The 20923-nt window shown below is 36.1% G+C and overlaps 1 protein-coding gene across 5 annotated transcripts in view; it reads left to right on the forward strand.

The window, feature by feature from the left end:
* RIMKLB (ribosomal modification protein rimK like family member B) overlaps positions 1-20923 on the forward strand; it is a 96685-nt gene that overhangs the window by 48672 nt on the left and 27090 nt on the right. For all 5 annotated transcript variants that reach the window (XM_069106096.1, XM_069106098.1, XM_069106100.1 and 2 more), the window contains exons 3-5: positions 6918-7148; positions 13712-13798; positions 19718-19921. In XM_069106096.1, coding sequence (XP_068962197.1) covers positions 6918-7148; positions 13712-13798; positions 19718-19921 — 522 coding nt within the window. The remainder of the gene's footprint in view (positions 1-6917; positions 7149-13711; positions 13799-19717; positions 19922-20923) is intronic.

Here is a 20923-nt window from a genome sequence, read left to right on the forward strand (position 1 = left end):
CCAGTTCCAACAGAATTCCCCACTGACCTTTTACTTTCTCTTTGGCATTTATGGGGTGAGAAGTCTGGAAACTGCCACAGCTGCTGGTGGTTCATTCTCCTGAAGTCTGCCATGGCTGGTCTGTGCTGCTGTTTGGGGCCACCCCAGGTCTGGGCCCTTGGGGCTCATGTGGAATTGTGCTTGGCTCCCAATTCGGTGCGATGGACCTTTCTGTCGGTCTGCCAGTCTGCCTTCGGTGGGAGATTTGTTTCTGTCACTTTGTGGGTTCTGTAGCCCTGTAAGTTGTTTAGAGTTATATTTTACAGGTATTGGAGGTAGTTGGAGCCAGAGCTCAAGCAAGTTTCTGCTTTTACTCTGCCATCTTGGCTCCACCCCCCATCCCTATTATTAGTAGTATTAGATTTGATCCATTTTTATTGAAGCTTGTTAAGATCATCTTGGGTACTGATTCTTAATGTCTGGTGTGTTGACTTGCCCAGCTTGTGTCTTCCACAAATTTGATAAGCATTCTTTTTATGCCTTTATCCAGATCTTTGGTCAGGGGGGAGAGGGTAGAGTGCACATTTGCAGATGAAAAGAAGTGGGGTTCAGCTAATATTTTGGATGCCACAATTGGGATCTTAATATATGAATAGGATGAAATGGTAGAATGAAGTTTAGGAAGATAAATATGATAAAGATTAATGTAAAGCACTATTATGAAGGTTAAAAAAAAAACCCAACTACATACCAGGATGGGGGAGATAAGTGATTGAAAACAGTCAGAAAGTTGTAACTTAAAAGTGGGCTCAATGTGAGTCAGTGATATACTGTTGTATCCCAAAGAACTCATAGACTAGATACCTTGCTTATCTAATATAGGAGAAATTAAGTGTTAATTTTAAAGATAACTGATGTTTACCTCCTTTAAGATCATTTAAAAAAAATTTTAACCATGGGAAATTTTCCAGAATGTAAGTTATCTCCTATGACTCTTCATGCATTCAGAAAAATCTTATTTTCTCCAGAAGATATCACATCCATTGGCCAGTGATTGTTGTACCTTCTTTTGTTGTCCCTAGCAGAAGTCCAAGGGAAGAATCAGCCAAGGCCTTGCTCCCCATTATAATTTAAAGGCCTGCCATCTACCGTAATCATTTAACAATTTCTCTTCCTTTGAGGTTCACCTAGATTCACATGGCTATAATCAACCAGATTCTAAGTCATTCTCCCTTCTTTATGAAGATTCCAGTCTTTAACTCACTGTGTACCTCTCCATCTGAAACTCTGCCCTTAGACATGGAGATTTCATTGTACACATTTGTGTCCCTTAAAACACCCTGACAGCAGTCTTACCTTTCAGGAACTACATCTTTACTCAATTAGGTAATTCACACAGATGGTCATACCTTGCATTTTATCATCTCCTATAGCTCTTACCACTTTTATCATCTTAAAATTCCCTTTTCCCAGCTTGCTTCAGTTTCCTCCCTTTTCATAGTTGTGACCTTGAATTGATCAATTAATTCAGCTAGACTAAATTCCACCTTTGAATTCTTTGTCCCCTTGTTCTGTTGTCTGATGCCTTTCACAGTCTTCAACCTTGGGTTATCCTTCAAGTCATGCTGCCAAATGTAGCAAGAGAAATTCATATTCCTCTGCTGTATGCCTTAAAAAAATTTATTTCAGTGGGGGTCTCATTGATGCACTGAAATCATTTATTTATCTATGATTGACTATCTCATGCTTCTTAGGTACTCTTTTCCCTACCTCTTTCAAATTTGCTATACTGCTTTCAACCTCTTTACTAGCAAATAGCTTCTCCTCTTAGAACATTGAGGTTATCCATCATGAGTTTCCTCCTTTGCTGTACTATATACCTCAGAATTACACATCTCTTCCCATTCTCGGATCTTTATGTCCAATACTATTCTGTTTCCTAAACTCTTAACACATTTAGTTAAAAAGCCACTTTTACAATACTTTCCAACTCTTACAATTATTACTGCATTCTCCTTGAAATACTCTTTATAATTTTGTATATATTCTCTATCCATGTGGTATACCTATTGCTGTTTGAGAGCTGTAACTATTTTGTTTGTATTTTTGGTATTCTCAGTGCCTAGTACATTGACTTCTAGCAAACTACCCTATCATTCCTACTCTTTCATTTATCTTGTCTTTGTGTCACCACCGGCTACAAACACACCCATGTTTCCCCCATCCTCAAAAAACCTCACTTGATCCTTCCATCCATGCTAGCTGTTGTCCTATATCTGAACTCTTATGTATGGCTAAACTCCTAAAAGAATGCTATCTGCAATAAGTGCCTTCATTTCCTTTCCTTTCATTCTCTTCTTTACTCTCTGTAGACTAACTTCTGGTCTAATCATTCTTCTTTTAGAGTTTCTTCTCTAGATTTTTGTGGCCCTGCCCTCTGCTGACTCTCCTTATCTGTTCAACTAATCCTTTGCTAGAACTTTATCCAAGTCACTCTCACAAATGATGGATGCCTTTCAAGGCTCTGTCCTAGTCTCTCTTCTCCCTCTATACTGTTTTGCTTGGTTTTATCATTCCTCACTGGATTCAGTTATATCATCTTTATGCAGATGACTCAGATATACTTGTCCAGCCCTTACCTCATTTCCAACTTCCTATTGGACATCCTAAACTGGATGTCCCCTATCTACCTTAAGCTTAATTAAATGTACAAAACTGACCTTGCCTTTTCACCTTAACCATCCATACATTTGCAAGATCTGTCTGCTGTGCTTACCATAGTCTTTTTTCATGACTAATCAGAATCTTTCTCTGTTATCTCTTTGCCTCACCACACCCTATCTTAATTACATACACTTAATTTTATACTTTGCTTTACATGTTGTATTCCTCATCACTCCCCCAAAATAAATCTTTTTGATTCGAGATTAGCATTTTAGAAATCTTTGTATCTACACTAACACAGACCTATGCATATTGAAGGTAGTTGAGAAATGTTTGTTGTGGTTTCTTATGCATATTGTAGGTATGCTCATGCCAAGCGAAAACATTAGTGAAATTAGTCCAGTTCTGCAAGTCACATTGGATTAGAAAACTGGTTATTTTTAAAATTCCTTCCTACCATTTTCTTCTATGACAAATGATTGTTTTATTCTTTAAAAATATTCAGAAATATCCCTCGCAGTGGGAGAGTAGAGATGCTACTAGAACAGAATATTTAATACATTGTTAGACAAGATTTCTGTATCAGATGTTTTTGTCACAAGGGAAGGTTGGGGGAGGGGGGTTGAATGATTATATGACTTGGTGTAAAAAAATCAATAAAGCATTTTAAATTAATTTAAAAATACACATATTTAGGAGATTCTCTTCCCTCTAGTTCAAAAAACATATATTTAAGAACCTATTATGTGTAGGGAATAGTTCAGGGGACACTAAGATGAAAATAAAACTTTTCCTGAAGGATTTATAGTAGGGGCTGTGCATATACACAAGTAAATACAAAGTTTATACAAAATGATTTCTTCCTTTTTTTTGCTTTTTGGAGGACAATTGGGGTTAAGTGACTTTCTCAGGGTCACATGGCTAGTTTTTGTGTTAAGTGTCTGCAGCCAGATCCGAACCCAGGTCTTCCTGACTCCAGGGCTGGTGTTCTTATTCACTGCACCACCTAGCCGCCCTACAAAATGATTTCAAGAGGAAGTGTGTTCTAATAACTGGAAGGAATCAAGAAAGGGCTAGTGAAGGTGGCCCTGATTTGTGGTTTAAAGAAAGCTAAGGATTTTGTAACATGAAGGTGAAGAAAAGGAATGCATTCTAGGGAATTGTGAGCACAGAAAAGCTACCAAACTAGCATGACTGGAATGGAAAGTTATTTAAAGGGGGAACATTATGAAATTAGACCAGGAAGTTGATGAAAGTGGAATTTGTTTTATCCTAAAGGAAAATGAAACCCATAAAGATTTTTGAATGGAGATGACATGTTCCAGTCTGTTTTTCTAGTTTGGTAGCTGCATGGAGAATGATTTAGAAAAAGCCAAAGACCAGAGGCAAGGAGATCAGTATTGATTACTATCAATGAAAGTAATGAGGATTTGAACTATGGTAGTAACTTTTTGAATGGAGAGGAGTATACAGACAGTTCTCACTTTACATAAATTCACATTACTCATACAACTTTACCCGAAAGAAAACCACATTCCAAAAAAAAACACAAAAACCTATGTTAGCTTTACTGCACTGTGTGTTCTCTCTCTCTCTCTCTCTCCTGCTCCTCAGTTCCCCACCAAGAGAAAAAAAACCTCCAAGTGAAAGCAGGATAGGCAGAGAAATCACTGCCCCCACCATACTGGGGACTTGATTTGAGACCTCCAGAGCTGAGAGTGACCTATTCCCCATTCTACCCATCGTTCGTCTAGCCTGTACCTGTTTTCTGTCAGTCTGTGCTCAAATACTGGTTCCCTGGTCCCCACCTATCACCCATCCTCTCATCTGTATCTGTATGTTTTTCCTTTCAGTTCCTGCAATCCCCCAACATGTTCCTTGTCCTGCTCTACTTCTCTGTCCCTGACTCCCCCCCACACAAACACATGCCCTTGAACTGTGTGCCTTTCCCTTTCCCATGTCCACAGGCAAATTCACATCAGTAAATCAAGAGCTGTTTATACATGGCAGTAGATGCTATGGAAGAAAAATCAGCAATTGACAACTATTTGGATATGAGATTTAAGGAAGGGAAAGAATCAAGGATGATTCCAAGGTTGGGTTCTTTAAAGATTGGAGGGATGATGGTACCATCAATAGAAATGGGGAACTTTGGAAAAGAGTAATATCCTTGAAGTTAAATGTAATAAGTTCTATTTTAAATAAGTTGAACTCATTCTATTTGTGGGTCATCTAGTAAGAGTCTTATAAATAATTGTTATGCATTCCTAGAATTCAAGATTTACTATTAAATATATAGATTTGGGAGTCATCTTCATAAGGGTTTAGTAATTGAACCCATAGAAATTAATGAGATCACTAACAAGATTTAGAGAGCAGCAGGCCAAGGATAGAGCATTTGACAGTTACTCACCTTTTAGTGGCTAAGTGGATGATGTTGATCCAGCAAAAGGAAAACACAATGTGTTTAGAAGAGACCCAAGAGAAAGCAGTCTCATGAAAGCTAAGGGAAGAAGTGGCAATTAACAGGGTCAAAAGCTATAAAAGGAGGTTGAATAGATTGAGGATTGAGGAAAGACCATCAAATTTCGTAGTTAAATAAGATTAAGCATTAGTAACCTTCAGTCAAGTAGTAGAATTAGAATACGGATTCAATGGATTAAGAAGTAAATGGAAGGCCAGGAAATGGGGGTATGGTAGAACTCCTAGTCAAGCTCTTTTTCCTTTTTAAATCTAATTTGCATTAATGTAGCGCCAATGCAATATTTACAGTGCCCATGATCACAATAAAGACCATGACTGTAAGTATCGCATGATGGTTGATCGAAAAATATACCAGATTCTCCAGATAGAGTATAGAACTGAAGGATTTATTTAGACACCAGAAAACTGAAAGCCAAAACCAAGAAGCCAGTTCCCTCCTAGTACCAAAGTTATTCAGAAGCCATAATAACACTGAGAGCCATGCCATTCTTCAGCCTTCCCACAAACCAATACAAGATCAATATTTACTCACAAAACTCTCTATCTCCTTTCCTAGGCACCTTTCTCTTCCCCACCTTCTGGCTAGCTCTGAACCAGTTTCTTGTGGGCTCTGCTTCCCTTTAGCAAAACTCCTCCCACCACAGGTTCCATGTTTTATATTTAGCCTATCTGGGGGGCAGAGTTAATCTTCACAGCAGGGAAGCTTCCTGTGAACTTTGCTGTACCCTTCAGCAAATTCCCTCCATCACAGGTTCCATGTGATTACATTCAGCCTATTAGGGGTCAGAGTTTACTTTCAAAGCAGGGGGAGGTCTTCAAACTCCCCCCTAGGTCTATTAAGGGGCAGAGAAGATCTTCAAATTCCCATTCCCATTACACATTATATTTCAGTCTTCTTCTAATTTCTTGTGTTTGATATTTAAAGAAATTGAAATTATTTAGCATTTCTCATATTTCAGTCTTAATGTATTTGAGGCTAGTCATTTAGTATCTCCTTACTAAGTTTGATCTAAATAACCCAGAAGAGGAAAAAATTTTATAAATCCTTGATGAGAAATAAAAACTCTGACTCTAAGACTAATAAAAACATAGAAATGTTTACCACAGGATGTCATGGAATCTTGCCCAGGATTCTTACAGAGTCAAATAAGTGCCCATTTTCATAGTATGCTAAGGTATATCATATTACTATCTTGTAAATTTTGTGGAGAAGGAACTGTGTTTTATTTATTTTACTGTATATATTTAATGCATCTCTTCATTTAGTAAATGCTTAACAAATGGTCAGTGAATTAAATTTATTTGGATCAACAAAATTAGATTAGTTGGTTTCAAGAATTCTTTCTGGCTCTAGGGTATGTGTAATGACCTATACATGTAGAGCTACTGGAAGATCTTCAATTCCTGTTACCATTACAGCTACCTTCATTAAAGGAGCCACCTTGAAGAAAACCATTCAGGATCATAGTTTGGGGATTTCAGTAATGAATTTAGTGGTTTCTTACCAAAAAAACACAATGTTAAGAAAATATCCCTCTCCATTCCAATACTATATAACCTTTAGTCTGGTCTATTGAAGAGAAAATTTAATTTACGAAACTATGGATATTGCCAAAGTTTTGAAGTGTGTGCTGTTGGTCATCATGAGTCTTAATGATTAATAACAATGCAAGGTATTACATGAACAGTGCTTTGAAATATATGTATTATTGTGCTTTGTTGTGTCTTTTCTTCCATCTCCTTTGAAACTTTTAAGTTAATCCACTCACTTTTTTTCCCTCTGTTTGCAGGTCTCCGAATCAATGGAGAGTTGATCACTGCCTATCCCCAGGTGGTGGTAGTAAGGGTACCAACACCTTGGGTGCAGAGTGATAGTGATATCACTGTATTACGTCACCTAGAGAAGATGGGATGCCGGCTGATGAACCGACCTCAAGCTATCCTGAATTGTGTCAATAAGTTCTGGACCTTCCAAGAGCTAGCTGGCCATGGTGTTCCTCTTCCAGATACCTTCTCTTATGGTGAGGCTACACTAGGAAAATATAGTATGAGTCTGGAAATCAATAACAGTTTTCAAAGGAATGAACAAATGCATAAGGAAAATCCAGTAGTGGGGGACTTCATAGAGATATAACTTGAAGACTTTGGTTTTTTAACAATTTGAGTAGGCTAGTTTGGGAATCCTGGCTTCTCATTTGACTTCATAATATAAGACAGGAAATAATGGAATTTCATTACCGTTCCATTCAACAAACTTTTATTAAAAGCACCCACCAAATTCAAAGCACTATACTAGGATTTGGGGATAGAAAGACAAAAAGGCAAAAAGCCCCTGCTTTCAAGGAGCTTCTATTCTGCTGGAGAATAAAAATTTTTTTTGTTTGTTGTTCAGTTATTTCAGTTGTTTCTGACTCTCTCCTTAACCCTGTTTGGGGTTTTCTTAGCAAAGATACTGGAGTGATTTGCCATTTCCTTTTCCAGATCATTTTACAGTTGAGGAAACTGAGGCAAACATGGTTAAGTGACTTGCCCAGCGTCACACAGGGTCTGAAACCAGGATTGAACTCATAAAGATGAGTCTTCCCTGATTCTAAGCCCAAAGCTCTGTCTCCTGTGCCACCTAGCTGCTTTCCAAATCTTTTTTAAAAATAAATGCAAGGTAGAGGTATCAGGAAAGTCTTCCTATAAGCATAGCACCTAAGCTATGCCTTAAAGTAGAAGCTGAGGATGCTAAAAGGTACAGTTGAAGAGTATAAGGAACAACATGTTCTAAGGCATAGAGGCAGAAATGAGGTTGTCAAGTTCTGATCACAGCATATAAACCAGTCTGACTATAGAGTTCACGAGGGAGAATACTAGTGTGAAATGAGACTAAAAAAACTAAGTCAGAATTCTTATCATGCAAGCTCTAAATACCAAGCTGAGGAATTTTATCTATTTTATCTTAAAACAATAAAGAACCACTAGACATTTTGAGCCAGGACATCTTTAAACTTTCTCTTCAGGAAAATTATTTTGGCAGGTATTGAAGAAGAAGGTGATCAGAATTGTTGAGGTATTAAGCTAGAGTGGTATTCCTGTGAGCAAAGAGAAGTAGATGGATATGAGCTATTAGAGGTAGACTTAAGTCACCAGATTGGATATGGAGAATAGGAGATAGGGAATAGTTGAGAATGACTGAAGTTATGCATGTTGGTGCCTGGAAGGTTGATTTTTGCCCTCAACAAAAATAGGGGAATTGGGAAATTCAAGGAGAAGACAATGAATTTTATGTGACATCAATTCTACATGTTCTGCTGAGAGTTGGTGCTTCAGGATTATAGAGGTCAGAATAAAGATTGAGGCTAGATAGATTGGGAGACAAGAGAATTAGACCTCATGGAATGGTGTAATATTTCCTATTTATATTAGTGCTTTACAAGCCCAGGTCAAACATAGCCATTCCTTTCCCTTTCAGAGTTTTAGTAATAGCAGGAAGATACATTTAGACATTGGTATACATCAGTAAGGCACTATAATCCGTGAAAGAGAGTGCAACAGAAATGCTTGATGCTTCAGTTAAGGCAAATAACGTCATTCTTACTTCCTGTGATTATCTTCACTTTGTTAAGATTATGAAGCCAAAAGAAACTCTCAGGTAGTGTCACATGTAGATTTACCATTGAGCAGTTATTAGTGAGATATAATTTTTCAGTAATCTGCCCCCTTTGCACATCTGTAGTGCAAGAAAAAAAAACTTGCATTTTTTTTTATTTTATTTTGTTCCAATTTCAAATTCCAGTTCTCTCCCTCCCTTTTTTCTCTCTTCCTTGAAAAGTAAACAGTTTGATAAATGACATATATGTGTAATCCAAGATGTATTTTCCTATTAGTCATGTTGTGAAAGAAAATACAGACAAAAAAAAGACATGAAAAAATAAAGTGAAAAATATTATGCTTTGATTTGCATTCAGATACCATTAGTTCTTTCTCTGACTGTGGATAGCACCTTCTATCATGAGTCTTTTGAAATTGTCTTGGGTCATTGTATTGCTGAGAAGAGCTAAGTCGTTCATAGTTCATCACACAGTGTTGCTGTTACTATGTACAATGTTCTCCTGGTTCTGTTCAAGTCACTTTGCATCAGTTCATCTAAGTCTTCTCAGGTTTTTCTGAAATCAGCCTACTTGTCATTTCTTTTACAATGTGTTTGACCATTCCCCTATTGATGGGCATCCCCTCAATTTCCAATTTTTTGCCATCACGAAAAGAGCTGCTATAAATATTTTTGTACATGTAGGTCCTTTTCCCTCTCTCTCTCGTTTTTTAATCTCTTTGGGATACAGACCTAGTAGTGATCCAAGAGTCTGCAATTTGATAGCCCTTTTGGACTTAGTTCCAAATTGCTTTCCAGAATAGTTGGATCAGTTCACATATCTACCAACAGTGCATTAGTATCCCAGTTTTCCCACAACCCCTCCAACATTTAATTATTTTCCTTTTTTTTCTGTCATATTAGCCAATCTGATAGGTGTGAAGGGGTAACTCAGAGTTGTTTTAATTTGAATTTTTCTAATCAGTAGTTAAAGTCTTGCATTTAAAAATAGATTTTCCTTGCAAGTATCAAGAATTCTGCAGTTCTAACCCTGTCAAGGGGATACTTGTTTCTTGAAGGATAGTCTACAGTTCTTAGCCATATCTTTTGACATGAAGTCTGAAGGACCAAGAGAATGGGAAAATGAGTAAATGCTGCATTTTTTTTTTTAAATATTTATTTTTAGGTTTCAACATTTGCTTTTATAAGATTTTGAATTCTACATTTTCCTCCCTCCTTCTCTTTCTGCCCTTCCCAAGATGGCATGCAATCTGATATAGGCTATACACATACAGTCATATTAAACATATTTCTACATTAGTCATGTTGTGAAAAAAGAATCAGAACAAAAGGGAAAAACCACAAGAAAGAAAGAACAAAAAAAGTGAAAGAAAATAGTATTTTTTGATTTGCATTCAGAAGCCATAATTCTTAATCTGAATGTGGATAGCATTTTCCATCATGAGTCTTTTGAAATTGTCTTAGATCACTGCATTGCTCAGAAAAGCTAAGTCTACCAAAGTTGGTCATTTCACAGTGTTGCTGTTACTGTATACAGTGTTCTCCTGGTTCTGCTCACTTCACTCAGTGTCAGTTCATATAAGTCCAGGTTTTTCTGAAATCAGACTGCTCATCATTTCTTATGGAACAATAAGTATTCCGTTACATTCATGTACCACAACTTGTTCAGCCATTCCCCAAATGATAGGCATCCCCTCTAAATGCTGCATTGTTGAAGCTACATAATTTAGTACTTCTACTTCTAAAAAAAATAAGTAGGATACTTCTTTAATTCTGGATACAGACATTTTATTAAGATAAGCAGGATGGGTCCCAGCATCCTGGTTCATTTACATGCTTTTCTTGGCTTCAGCATTTCAGCAAGATTTGTGCTGAGCTCTGCAGGTGCAGTTTGTTTTGGGTCTAATCTCACTACTATTGTCTCTGGCTTGTAAGATAATGGGGAACAAAATGTATTAAATATGTAAGTACTCTCTATATAGTAAGAAATATTATATTTTTAACATTTAGAGTAGAGATAGTAAACAAAAACATTTATTAATAAAAAGGAAAAGGAATGATTGCATATTACTACCGGGAATCTTAGTTTCTACTAAAACCCAAATTAGTTCTCCTTATTACTTCTTTTACTTATTATCCTAATCTGATGAGGGAATTGGCAAAACTAGGTAAACTTCTTTAGGGTTTCTGGTACGTGTGGTGGCCAAGAAAATAGGAGGTTGAAAAGTGAAAGAATTACTAGCATCTCCACTCTCTAATAAAGGTTAGTTCCGTTTTGTTAAAGGAAAGGATTCAGTTCAGCAGATTTATTACATTTAAGTACCTGTTTGCTATAAGTTAAATGCTTATGTACAGGCAAGTTAGGTGGCACAATGAATAGAACCCTGGGTCTGAAGTCAAGAAGAACTGAATTCAAATTCAGCGTTAGAAATTTATTAACTGTGTGAGCCTTATGCAAAGCATTTCACTTCTGCTTTTGTAAATTTCCTCATCTGTAAAATAGGAATAATAACACCTACCTCCCAGGGTTGTAAGGCTCAAATGAAATAATAATTGCTATACAAATGTTAGTTATTATCATTATTGTTGTTGTTATTAAAATATCAGAGGTACTAAGACAAAAAGGAAACTACCTGGCCTCAGTGAGCTTATATTTCTAATGGTGTTCATTGTTAAGAAGATTAAAAATTATTTCAGGAGAATTAGCCATAGGTAAAGATCAGGGCTTTCAAGAAGGATAAAGATTCTTCAATGTAGATTTGAAGAAGAAATACCTCTAGGGCAAGTTCTTAGATTTAGAGCTATGAGAGATCTTAGAAGTCATCAGGTAAATGTCTTGCCCAGGGTCATACAAGTAATAAATTATAGCTAGGGTTTGAAGTCAAATCCTCTGACTCCAAAACTACCTTCTATCGTACCACATTAGTACCTAAGTGATGCTTTGTGTAAATGCATGGAAGTAGATTTTGGCATGTTCAGTGGGGGAACCATTTAGTTGATTTTTAGCTAGAATCTAGACTCTATGAAGAATAACAGTTTGAAATGAGGCTAGAAAGGTTGGTTGGACCTAGATTGTATAGGGTCTTTACTGACAGGTTTGTATTTTGTTTTAGAAAGAATGAGGCCCTTATAGGTATTTTAGCAGAGAGATTATATATTTGTACCAGTGTTTTTGAAAGATTATTTTCATAGCTTTATGGAGGATGTATGTATATATATGGGGGGGGGGAACAGAGACTGGTATCAGGGAGACTAGTCAGGAGGTTATCACAGTAAATGAAGTAGAAGATGAGGGACTGAACTATAGTGGTGGCTATGTGAATAAAGAAAAGAAGACAGATTCTTGAGATATCTTGGATGTACAGTCAGTGGACTTAACATGGAGAATGTGGAATAGGAAATTGTCAGGGATGACAAGGTTATGAGCCTAAGTTCCTAGGAGGATGTAAACAGAAATGAGGAATATGGAATGTGGTAGATGTAAGGTTGGTAGAAGATAATCAATTTAGGTTTGAGTCTCTGAGTTTAAGTTGCTGTAAGCAGAAATGCCCAAAAGGCAGTTGATAATGTGATCTGGAAGGTGAAAAAAGAGATTGAACAAAGGAACAGATGAGATCACCAGAGGTAAGAATATGAGCCTAGGACAGAACCCCAAAGTACATCTTTTGTTTTAGGGGCAGATAAAACAACATTTATTAAGTGCATACTTTGTGCCACATGCTGTGCTAGGCACCAGGGATATAAAGACAGAAATGAAGTATTCGGCACTCCGTGAGCTTACATTCTGTCATTTAAATCCCCTTTTGTGAAAGTAGTTGTAATTTACCGTTGAGTGGTGACCAAAGAAGCAGAATTACAACGGGTTGAGAAGTGAGTGATAGGGAAGTTGAGGAGACAATGAGGGTAGATGACTATAAAAAGATGACCTACAATATGGTAGGTGAGGGTGAATAGAGGGGCATTAGTGGAACCAGTGTAGGTTTTGTTGTTGTTTAAAGTGATAGGAAGAACAAGGCATGTATGTTTAGGTAGCATGGAAGTATAGAAAATTAGTCTAGAGGTCTTGTCAGTTTTCATTTGTAAAAACAAGAGGTTGCACTAAGTGATATTTAAATTTTTTCCAGCTCTGACATTCTTTGGTTCTAGGGTAGAACTAATCTTTAGCAAAACCTTCCTGGTCTACATCCAGACACTAGGAAGACACTACCAATTGCCTTGTTTTTGGAAGGGCCCATTTGAAATGAGATAACATGAATTTGTAATGGACATAGTTAACACAGTTGATAATTATCTTTTCCTATGATATTCAGCAGGGAAGAAGGATGATGGTTAAAGGAGGTTGAGGAGAATGTAATCCTGACTTATAGATTGACAGAGCTGGATGGTGGCATAACAAGGGAGCAAAGAATTCATGGGTAGAATAAAGTATATAATCATTCTAGTTACCTATAAGGTCAAGACTGTAAAGGGAGAAAAGTGAGGCTAGAATAGTTGATGTTTTGGGAAAGGAGAGAAGAATGAAAATAAATTTAGGAAGGAGTGAGGAAGAAATCAAAGGACAAGAGGTTATGATAATAATTTCAGAGAAGAAGATCTTGGAAGTGGCACAGTTATGGATGACGCATATATATATATATGTATATATATATATATATATAGTTATGGAAATTTTAAAAGTATGACCAGTCCTATGTATGCCTAAATTAGAGTAAAGATATAAACTGTGAGGATTGAGAAGTTTGGATATATAATGATAAGTATTTAGGGTATTTAAGATTTCTCATATATATTCTAAAATGGACAGACAAATAGTTTGGAACTAAAATTAACCTTTACTTCTCCGGAGTTTTTTTCTTCCTAAAAACTTATTCTAAGCCTTTGAGCATCAAAGTAGGCTTCCCCTTTGACCTCTTTTTTTTTTTTATAGTTCAGAAGAGAACAATCATGAAACATTTCTTTTTATGTTTTCTTTTTCTTTTCTTTAAACAGGTGGTCATGAAAATTTTGCTAAAATGATTGATGAAGCAGAAGTATTGGAATTCCCAATGGTGGTGAAGAATACACGGGGACATAGAGGTATGTATAACTGGGACACAGACACAGACACACACAAGTTCATACAGGGGAAGTAATGAGGGGAAATTTATGGAATGGACTTATTTTTTCTTTTTTTCTTTCTTTTTTTTTTTTTTTGCCTTTTGGAGGGCAATTGGGGTTAAGTAACTTGCCCAAGGTTACACAGCTAGTATTTTTATGTGGGTGCTAAGTGTCTCAGGCCGGAACCGAACTCGGGTCCTCCCAACTCCAGGGCCGGCGCTTTACTCACTGCGCCACCTAGCTGCCCCTGGACTTATTTTTTTCTTGATCAGATGGAAGCAAGTTATTTTCTTTTGTCTTGTCTGTTCCCAGGTGCTGACTAGATCATGGTAGTAAGAAATAATCTTTGACTCAAGTCAAGAAGGGAACAGTTTCTGAAACAGGGCTTCTGAAAGACACCATATAAGGGAATGGGAAAATCCATTAGATAGCCATAATAGCAATTGCTAATATTTATGAAGTATAGTTGATAATGAATACAAATTATCCTGGAAATACTTTGAAACAGGAGTAAGAGGTATACAGAGCTCAGAACTGAAGGAAGAGGAAAGATTCATTTGTCCTGGGGCTTTACATTGCTAACATTAAAATCAGAGATAAGAATAAAATATTAGATGAGTGAAAGAAAGTATTAAGCCTTTACTGTGTGTCAGGCACTGTGCTAAAGCATTAGGGATACAAATATAAATAAGACAATCTCTACCTTCAAGCTGCTTATACTTTCTAAAAGAGAAAACAGCATGTAAAGAGGATCTAGAAACTAAGGCTAAGGGGTGGGTTGGGAATAAGCAAGGTGATATGGTGTGGAGAAGCCCATACTCAGCCAGTTGCCAAGATACTACTTCATTTTCTCAAATTATTCCTTTATTTCCAATGCTGTTACTCTAATTCAGCCCCACATTGCCTTTCCTGGACTATTTTGGTAGCCTTCTGACGGATCTACCTGCTTCTACTCGATCTTTCCCTGCTTCTGTCTCTCTCACACAGGAGTAGTCTTTCCTAATGCACAGCTCTGATGACAAAAATCTCATTTCTCAGAAACCTTCAGTGACAGTAAATGCCAGACTGCTTAGTCTAGAGCTCCCCAATCTGGTTCCAACTTGTAGTCATATTATCTCACTTGATCCTCCAACCGCCCTGGGAGGCAGGTGCTGTTATTGTCCCCTCTTTACAATCGAGGAAACTGAGACAACTGATGTGAAGTGACTTCCCCAAAGTAATACAGCTCATAAGTGTCCAAGGTGGGATTTGAACCCAGGTGTTCCTAACTCCAGGTCCAGTACTTTATTCACTGATCCACCTGGCTGCTTCTGCGATCATATCCTATCTTCTCTACTAGACTACACGCTCTTTATATTCTCAAATCTAGCATACTGTACTGCCTGTCACTTAGTAGAACCTTAATAAAGTGCATTAGAATTGAGTAACATTTAAATTTACCTGTAAAGAATGTAGCTGATAACACATGCATATTCCACCTCAAATTAATTGGTTCTGGGAAAATATAATGTTAACAAAAAATAGTGTTAATGGGCAGTTAGGTTCTCAAGATCTCACTTGTGCTGTAAGAAATACATGTAGTAGTGTTTAACTGATTGAAGTGCAGGTATGCCTCTGGAGCTACCACATTAATTTAAATCATCTCAGGCAATCCAATTTGGGTCTTAAGGATGATTGACTAAATAATGTTTCAGTGAAGCCTTGCTTACACCTAATTACTAAGGTGCTTGCGAAACATTGTTGATCAGAACAACATTTTATAGGATATGCCTATAATAGATAAAAATTAATAGTATAGCCATTTCTTTTTGTTTTTACCTGTTAAATCATTTGATAAAAGAAATTGTTAAAAACAGACTTGTTTTGGTATAGAAAGTCTATCCTATACACGGATGCCAAAATAATCTTCAGTATAACCTTATTTATCTCCCTACTCAGGAACTTTCAGTGGCACCTTATTACCTTTAAAAAAATTTAAACTCTTAAACTTCGCATCTAGAATCCTCACAGTGAGACCCCCTGAAGGCTTATTTTATATTCTTGCCTTTTACATGGTTATTGATATCATAGTCCTTTCGTTCCCAATTTTGGGGAGGAATATTCTAATGTCCCAGTGTTCCCCTTTAACAAAAGTGAAGAATGTTGTGAACGCTCAGTGTAATTTACTATGATGGTCACAATATTTTTTAAATTTATTCATTATATGCTTACAGTAACTACAGTGAAAGCTTTTTTCCCAAAATGTTCCAAATTTACTTTGTATAATTTTATAATTCTACAATATAAAATTTTGTTCTTCTTATAATCATTAAAGCTCAACAAAATTTAAAATTCCTAACATAAATATGAATATTTTATTGCAACATTATAAAATAATTAAAAGAAATAATAGCATATGCTTACATTATGTGCAAGACTAAGTTAATATTATTAAATATTAATCATTTTGTTCTACAAATCTTATCAAATATAACTAATATTTTAAAGTTACATTTTGGAAAATCCTTAACATAATAATCATACAGTAACTTAATTCTGATGTTAGATTTTTTTTTTTATTTAAACAAAGGTTTGCAATGTTTGGCTCAGTACCTGATAAATATAGTCTTAAATCTGATTCCATATCAAGTTTATATCTACATTTTTTTTTTTTGGCTTTTTGGAGGGGGAAAGGCAAGGCAATTGGGGTTAAGTGACTTGTCCAAGGTCATATGGCTAGTTAAGTGTTAAGAGTCTGAGGCTGCATTTGAACTCAGGTCCTCCTGACTTCAGGGCTGGTACTCTATTCACCACTAGCCGCCCCATCAAGTTTATATCTATATTTTGATTTAAAACAAGAATAATATGAAAATGCTTGCTCACACAAATTTGTGGTGGAATATGATAGGAATTTTTTACAAGCTCTCTTGAAAATGAGGATATGTGCATGCCAGCTTGCACTGATTCCTTTTGGCAGGTTGGAAACAATTTGATTACAGATTGAAAAATTACAAGAGCTTGTGCTTAAGTCAAAAGCAGTTTGATCTAAACAAACTTAAGGCACTAAAATCATGGTGCTCATGATCATGACATTTTCATATCACTATAGAAATAAACCTGTAATACTTAAAAAATGCACATGCTTGCTGCCCCAGAGAAAAATACCTTAAAGGTGCCATTAATGAATTTTTAGTGTGAATTCCTTGGGCCATTGTTATAAAACCTCAAGGGAGTCTTGAGCCACTAGATAAGAATCATTGTTCCAGTCAAATTAGTTACAATAGCCAGAATTTAGCATTCCATCTCCTGCCTTCATGTCTTTTTATGAGCTGCCCCCCATACCTAGAATGACCTCCTTTCTTCCTTTTCTTAGAATCTTTAGTTTTCTTCAAAGCTTGGTTCTTGTGCCATCCTCCATAGTGAGAGTTTACTAAAAGCTTTACCCCTTGCTTTTCAATAAACATTCCCATACTTCCTATTCAACATGAAAGGGACTAAATTCTAAGGTTTGCCATGCATATGCATGGTAAGAAATAAAATAAAGTAGACTAATTTTTTTCATAAAGTTCTGTTTAGTAAATGACTCCTCCCAAAAGAAACCCAGTCAGTTCTTCCTTTCTTGCCAGCTGCACGGCTTTGGTTTGTATTCCCATTATCGTGGTTCCATCCCTACTCCAACTTGTAGTTTCCTCTTGAGTGTTGTCTTCCCATTAGATTGTATCTCCTTGGGGGCAGGGGTTGTCTTTCTTATTTTATCCACAGTACTTAGCACAGTACCATTTACATAGTAGGTACTTAATAAATGTTTATTTATTATTTTCTCAAATGAAGTTGTTAAATGTTTATCAGAACACAATCAAATAAATTGAGATCCTTAATTATGTTTCTTGTAAACCAAGTTTTATTCTCCATATAGTTTTAGAAAGAGATACCTGCATTATATGTTCAGCTTCCATTTTGTTTCTTCCTGTGATTTCACAAAAATGTTATTATAAATAGAATTTTCATTAAAATAAGTTGTTATAAATGGAATTAAGGCACATTTAGTAAGAATGGGATGTTTCTTCAGTAGTACACCAAATATTTGATAACTTCACTAATTAGAAATAATTCAGAGTTTCTGGTTATTACAGCAATAGCTCATCCTTCACTGAGTCTGTCAGTGATTTTTTTTTTCTAGTTATGTATATATAGAAAGGATTTTGTATCATTCATTTGGTTTCAGTCAATAAGGAGTTATTCCTTCTATTGGTTCTTCCAAAATGTTTAAATATATTATAACACTCCCATTTTTTCCCACTATACTCTGTTCTCTCTCCATTGCACAATTTTCTTTTTTCACAACTGCTACTTTTGTAATATTTCAGTAGAATAATAAATTTATTTGCAATATATTCCTCAGACAAAGAAGCTTGTCCCCTTCACAAGCCTGGAAAATCCTAACCCAAAGGAAGCCTATTCTGATCCTTTTACTTGTTATATGTTTCATCTCCTCCCTCCATTATCATATATATTATGTGTTTACTTAATGCAAACTCAGTACTTTTTTCAATAGTAGGTGCTTCAAAAATGCTCATTGGATTGGATTGTAGTGCATTTCATAATAATCACCAGTCTTAATGCAAACTGACCCTTTTACAAATGCTTTTAAATTACTTTTAGAATGTCAGAATTTAAGTGGTGAAAATATTAAACCAAAAGAATTGGAATTTAAATCTTATGAAGAAAAGAGACATTGTCTTCTCTGTTTGTGGGCTGTAATATAAGTCCTTTGTATGTATTTTTTGTTAGATTAAGTAAAACCTGTCTTAGACTTGATATACCTTGTCAGCCCAACTGTTTACACGGGGAAACTGAGGTTCTTTTTACATTTTATGACACCACAAGCTAAATGGATTACATAACACTTCATAAGTTAACCCAGAAATCTGTTCACCATTTATTCACATTGCTTCTGTGGGAAATTGTGTTTGTAGTTCCAAATAGCCATTTTATAAATGAACTTTTGGAGCACAACCTTTTTCTAAGTTAGGAACTGTAAATACAGAATCAGAGCAAGGGAGATAATTATAGAAACAAACCTGCCCAAGCTAATAAGGTATTGTAGTTAGCTGGACTATACATCCTTTTCTCTAAAGGCCAGGTTTCTCTCCCAGCTTTCTCTTTTCACTGCTAGAAGCTATCTTAACAGTTATTTTGATTATATTATTGAAGGAATCAAAATGCTCATTTTTGAGAGATTATGTTATTCGTAATTGTTTTTAGTAAAGAAAGCTATGCCTCTGCCTACCAGAGATTCCAAAGAATGTGAGCTGAAGGTTGTTGTGACAGAAATGCTTTCAGATGGCTTTGGAGTAGTAGTGGAGGCGGAAAAGGGTAGGATTCCAAAATAGAAGCTTAGGATGGGGAGAGTCTTAGAGTCTATTTTTAAAAGTTAGGTTTCAAAGAAGGCAAATTCTGCAAAATCATCTGGAATCCTTAGATGATTTTTTAAAACTAGGACTTTGATAGCTAATAACAAGTACCCCCAAAGGCAATGTTGTAGAGGTCAAATGATATGATGTATATCAAGTGTTTTGCATACCTTAAAAGTGATAAATAAATATAAGCTATTTTGATTATCGCCACTACTCTCAAGAAACATTTTAATATAGTTAAAGTGAAATGGAAATGTATCCTTTAATCTTTTCTTGTTCCCATTTTCCTGTTTAGCAGAGTATTACTTAATATCAAATTTTAAGACTTCACTGAATGATCATGACAATTCATTGTGAAAAACTAAAATATTATTGATTTAAGTACCATGGTGTTTTAAAACATAGGTATTGGGGAAGATGATGCCATAAAAGAGATAGAAGTAATTATAAATTGTCCATAGTACAGTTACTTTTAATATCCTTTTTTTTCTTCTTACTTAAGGTAAAGCTGTTTTCCTGGCTCGAGATAAGCACCACTTGGCTGACCTAAGCCATCTTATTCGCCATGAAGCTCCATATCTATTCCAGAAGTATATAAAGGAATCCCACGGCCGGGATGTGCGTGTCATTGTAGTGGGAGGCCGTGTAGTTGGCACTATGCTGCGCTGTTCAACTGATGGAAGGATGCAAAGCAACTGCTCACTAGGTATAAACAGTACATTGTCACATTATGTAAATGGATAGTGTAGCTGTTCCAATGGTCACTTATCCAAAGCAATTAAAATTTTTTATTTTGTAAGTCATAAATAATAATGCTGTACACCTATATAGAGCAACATAATGTAGTAGAAAGAATACAGGATATGGATCCAGAGGACCTGAGTTCAGTTTCTGACTTATTAGCAATGTGACCTTGGACAAGTCATTCAACCCCATCGAGTCTCAGTTTCTTCATTTGTAAATAAGGGGATTGAACTAGATGATCCCTACCATTTCTTTTACCTAAAGCTTCCAGGATCTAGAATCCTAAATATGAAGAGAGTGCTGTAAACTTACTGCTATTAAGTAGGGTGAATATTTTGAATTATTTTTGGAGCAAGTGGAAATGTTCAGTGAACTATCAGTTCTTTTTCCATTCCTAATTTGTAAATAATATCTTGAATATTTAAACTGGACTTTTCCTTCAGTCAGGAACCTGGTGCAAATATTACAGTGGTGCTGACAAGGATGTTGATTTCAATCTCCCTTCCTTAGTCCCAATCTCCTATGCCTCTATAGGGCTCCCCAGACCCTATATTGTCTTGTGGTTTGGTAGGAAAGAGGAAGAGTAAGGGGAGGCAGAAGTAGTTCCTCCATTGGAAGCTCTGTAGCTATCTCCCTGGCCAGTAGCATTTGGGGGAAAGGCATTTTTTCACTCTTGTTACTTTTGTGCCACATATATATAGTGAGTGCATTGCTTACATAAGAAAATAAGATTTATAGCTGAAAGAGACCCTAGAGATCAGAAAATCAAAACCCCTCATTTTTTACAAATCAGGAAATTGGGTTCCAGAGGAGTGCCATGATGTATCCAAGTTAACACAGGCTGTTAATTAACAATGCTGAATTGGGATTTGGATCCAATTCCTCAGATTTCAAATTCAGAATTCTTTCTACCATATAGGTCTGCTAATATGTGTGTAAATTATTCTCAAGTAGACAGCATTCA

The sequence above is a fragment of the Petaurus breviceps genome, unplaced genomic scaffold (genome assembly GCF_028583685.1).
Source record: "Petaurus breviceps papuanus isolate PSGF00001 unplaced genomic scaffold, PetGlider_PUasm1.0 78, whole genome shotgun sequence".
In the NCBI taxonomy this organism is placed as follows: domain Eukaryota; kingdom Metazoa; phylum Chordata; class Mammalia; order Diprotodontia; family Petauridae; genus Petaurus; species Petaurus breviceps.